Raw genomic sequence first — 4,783 nt, forward strand, 5'->3', positions numbered from 1 at the left:
CGTACGTGAAGTTCGCGATGCCAAGAAAAAGTGGCACACTCGGTGATATGGCACGCTCGGTGATAGAGCACGTTATCGGTTGAGCTTAAAGTTAAGAGATAATGATGCTCTCAGCTGAGCTAACGCGCGATCGAATCGCCAGCCTCGAAAAGGCTAACGAGGCAGCCACAAAGCGTAGAGAGCGGAAAAAGAAGCGGATACAGAAGCAGGAAGTGCTTACAAAGGGAAATGGAGAGGATCTACTTGTGCAGCGTGAGGCAGACCAGCAGATTGCTCATGAAGAGCGTCAAGGAGGGGAGCGATCAGGTGTCAGCCGCCAGGCTCTAGCGCGCTGTAGTAAGTGTAGGGAGGCTGGCCATAATGCGCGTACATGTGAGAAAGATACTCTAGATACTACTTAACTTCCTATATCAATACATACTAAGATAGCCACATAGTGGTGGAGCTACACGCTTATAGAGGTGCGCAAAGTTAGTGAGGTGACCGACTCGCTTGCCTGACCGACTGGCTTATCCGTCACGTTACAAGATAGTACTTGTTAGTTCTATTGGTTATAACTAGAATTGATATTTGTCAACAACCCCAAGTTCCGACCTACCCTCAGAATCGCCAGACAAATCCACGGTATGCTCATTCTCTTCTATAACTACAGCCCAACGATGGAAATATATTTCTTGTGCATTATTATTGCCGAGTGCACAGATAAGCTCTAGCTAGAGAGACGACATCTGGTTAGAAGTAAAGCATGTACTGTAAGCGAGAACATACAGGTAGTGTTGTGGGAAATTCGGAAATTTCAAGACCACTCTCTTGTGCCATTTAGCTGGACTCTTGACAGAATTTGCCATTTTGTCAAAGATGCTGCTTCACAAGGCAAAGCCATGGGTTTTCCAATTACTCGGACCCAGGGATGGCGTTCTGCCACCTATGCTGCGCTTGGGCCCTTGCAAGCTTAGGGCCCCTGAGCTCAACGATAAACATACGCCCAGTAACAATGACTAGCGTTTAAACCGTAAGAATTTGATAGTTAGCTAACGTGGTTCACCAGTGATTCGGCCACCCCAGTGATTCGGCCACTTCCCCGCGCCACCCCACCTTTGCAACAACAACGCGTAATGTCTCAACCACGCAACGCGCAGAAAACCTATACTGAAGCAGATCTATTTATTGCTATCTCTGATATTAATTCTAAAAAGATCCAAAGTGAACGACGCGCTGCAGCAGTCTACAGTGTCCCACGAACAACAATCCAAAGCCGACGCGCTGGTCGGCGCCCTCAACGTGATTACGAACTACCAGCAAAGCGCCTAACAAAACTAGAAGAGGAGGTCATTACTAGGCGTGTAATAGTTGAGGCTCAGCGAGGACTACCCTGTGGGAGAGACGACATGCGAGATATGGCTAACAGACTGCTCCGAGAGCGTAGTGGAGAGAAGGTTGGCAAGAACTGGGTTGATAGGTTTATCTAGCGCAATCCTGAGCTACGTACGCGTCGGAGTCGTCCATATGATCGCCAGCGAGCTGCCTGCGAAGACCCAGTGCTTATTAAGGCCTAGTTCGAGCTAGTCCAGAATATGAAAGCGAAGTATGGTATTGTGGACGAAGATATATATATAACTTCGACGAGACTGGCTTTATTATGGGCAAGATTTTATCACAGTCAGTTATCACAGGCTCAGACAAACTAGGGAAATCAAAGAAGATCCAACCAGGCAATCGGCAGTGGGTTACACTGATACAAGGCGTTGGCGCGACAGGGAAGCGCACTCCAGCCTTTCTTATCTTTGCAGGCAAAGTTCTAATCTCTACCTGGTTCACAGAGAACCTACCACGCGACTGGGTGATTCAAGTTAGTCCTAATGGCCGGACGAATAATAATCTAGCCCTTAACTGGCTCCGTCACTTCGATTCTCATGCCCGTCCCGTAGGGACGCATAGGCTGCTTATTATTGACGGCCATGAGAGCCACTGCTCAGTGGAACTTCGAGATCTTTGCGAAGAGAAGAAGATAATCATTCTCTGTATGCCTCCGCACTCGTCGCACCTCTTACAGCCTCTTGACGTTGGCTGCTTCTCGCCATTAAAGCGCGCGTATGGCGACGCTGTCTCAGCCTTGGCGCGTAACCGTATCCACCATATCAGCAAAGACATCTTCCTACCAGCGTCCAAAGAGGCTTATGACAAGTCTATTACAGCAGACAATATCCGTGCAGGCTTTCGAGGTGCTGGGCTTATGCCACACAATCCTCACGTTGTTTTATCACAGCTTGACGTCGTGCTGCGTACGCCAACTCCACCAGCGCAAGAGAGCACCGCCTGGGATCCGAAAACGCCACGCAACGCGCGCGAAATGGAGGCGCAGGCTACGCTTGTTCGAAACCGCATGCAAATCCAGCAAGGGTCTCCTACAAGTTCTCTTGATCAGCAGGTGCGGCAGCTTAGTAAAGGAGCCCGACAGATAGCCCACGAAATGGTGTTAATGCGAGAAACAATTCATCGCTTTGAGGCTACTATTGAAGAAGCAACAAAGCGAAAATCTCGTAAGCGGCGCTACGTGCAGGCAGAAGGGACCCAGACAGTTGGTCAAGTAGCTGATCAGGTTGCTAAGGTGGAGGGTGGTAGCCGTGAGGACGGTGTAACGCCTGCGAAGAGGGGTGCGCAGTGAACGGCGCTGCGGACGTTGCAGCCAAGTTGGACATAATTCTCACACCTGCCAAGTAGAATTAGAGGATATAGAAGATAGCGACGAGTTTGAAGAATAATATTCTATTCTAACTACTTGATTAAGAAAATTGTGGTGGTGCTGCGCAATTTTGTTACCAAGATAGGGTAGCGCGGGGAAGTGGCCGAATCACTGGGGTGGCCGAATCACTGGTGAACCACGTTAATTAGTTAGTAACTATTCTTTCATAAAATCGATTTGGGAGCAATTATTGAGTGTATACGGAGGTTCCTTTCAAAAGTTCTGTCTGCCAAGAATAATATAGCCGAATGTCGCACGCGTGGGTGCGGTGAGAAATTGATGTGTATTTCTGCTAGATTTCTACAACGGTCTTTTGTATGCCACATTTGAAGGGTCTTGTTACATCTAGAGTACCGCCATGTTTCATCTACACTTGATGTCATTGTATCCTTGCATGGTTTGCGACAAATAACTCTGCCTACAGCTTTATATACAAAGTTATTTATACTACAACTATAACTATTCATATAAAGTTTAGCAAACCTCTAGGTGCCCTAACCTGTTCTACAGCAATTTCTCCGAGAATAGAAGCTACCTCAAGTCAACAATTGCTTGTTCTTCTTTAGGCTTCAAAACCAGATTGGTAACGTACCCCGATTTTCCGTGTAGGACCCATATTGCAACGGAGGGCTCAATAACGTCCCGCTTGTTGATAGTCTGACCACAACCGAGCCGAAAATATACGATGCCAACAGGGCTATAATCACAATAACTGATCTTATTTTGTACCACGATTTGGTAGTCGACAGAGCCCATTTTTCGTTTATTGGTAAAGCGATTGTTTCTAATCCATCGTCGGTTCGAAGCGGTTCGGAATAGTGGCCACGCCACCAATATGAGAATAGTCCCATGGTATCGCGTCGGTTGCCTGTAGCAGGCGTCAAGGCAAGCAGCTATGTGGTTTTTTCTTATAAGAAAAAAGTAAACGTCTGCCCACTTGGTCTAGTTAAAAGAACATCGGGGGTTTCGCAGAAAGACGCGATAATATCCGAAGATTGAGCGAGGCGAAAGGGTTACTGTGGAGCCGTTGCCTTTCCAGGAGATATACCTAGAATCTCACCCTAGGTAAAATTGTAATTAATTAACCATTATCCAGTGTCGGCAGCGCTACGAGCAATAGCATGCGCTAGGTACTAGAATAGCCGAGATATAGACAGCCCGTTGCTGAGTAGCAAGCCACAACCTTGAAAAAGCACAACAAATAAGCCTTTGATCACCCTGCGTTATATTCTGCCTGGAAAGAGCCTTATCGGGTTGTTCTCACAGCATATTTAAGCATCATTCTCGCATGGGTTAGTATCTGACTTGAGCCTACCTAGTTCATTCAATTACTCACCAAGTTCGTGATAGGTTACCAGCTAGAGAAAAAAGCATGCAAGGCTCGTATCACTACCAGCATTTTATCCCGGCAGCATTCGACGACTCAAATGAAGGCTGTTCGTATCTATCTCGATTCCCAGGAAAACATTCCTTCAAGTCGCTCTTGTTTCTCGCAGTCACCACCTGTACTGTTCTATTAGGAATGATATTCGGTGCTAATTACTGGGTCCGCAGGGTTGAAGAGAGATACACAATGTCATCGTGTGGCAATACACCAGATGAGGCGAGGGCACTTGGGTGTCGCTTTGAATCCCATAATTTCGCGTGGACCCCCCCTGACTGCTACGACGAAGCCCTTAATGCTAAATGGGACTCAAAGCACTGGGGCTACTCGCGTAATCCCGAAGGGACCAAGATGATCCCCCGCGACGAGGTGCTGCAGGGCAATCTGAAGTGGGCCTATGTCACGCTCAATCAGCACATGTCTCACTGCGTCCTCATCTGGCAGAAGTACCAACGGGCAGTCATGTTCAACCGCCCTGCCGACAACTGGACTACCAGTTTCGCTCACACATATCACTGCGGGCAGTTAATGGTTCAGTGGAATCTAAACCATAGCGAATACAACAGCATTCTGTACACCAAGTATGTTTCGTGCGGCTACGACTGGAAAAAGCCTGATATCCGCATGGACACGGTGATGAGTGGGCCAATGGATGG

General features: G+C 47.7%; 1 protein-coding gene across 1 annotated transcript; it reads left to right on the forward strand.

Moving 5' to 3' along the window:
• Window positions 1-4,316: 4,316 nt before the first annotated feature.
• Window positions 4,317-4,709, forward strand: COCVIDRAFT_63600 (hypothetical protein; the record flags this gene model as incomplete). Its single annotated transcript, XM_014694567.1, has 1 exon — window positions 4,317-4,709. A coding segment is annotated over one exon (393 nt), but the record flags the coding sequence as incomplete, so codon positions are not given.
• Window positions 4,710-4,783: the final 74 nt, after the last annotated feature.

The sequence above is a fragment of the Bipolaris victoriae genome (assembly GCF_000527765.1).
Source record: "Bipolaris victoriae FI3 unplaced genomic scaffold scaffold_305, whole genome shotgun sequence".
NCBI classification, from domain to species: Eukaryota; Fungi; Ascomycota; class Dothideomycetes; order Pleosporales; family Pleosporaceae; genus Bipolaris; species Bipolaris victoriae.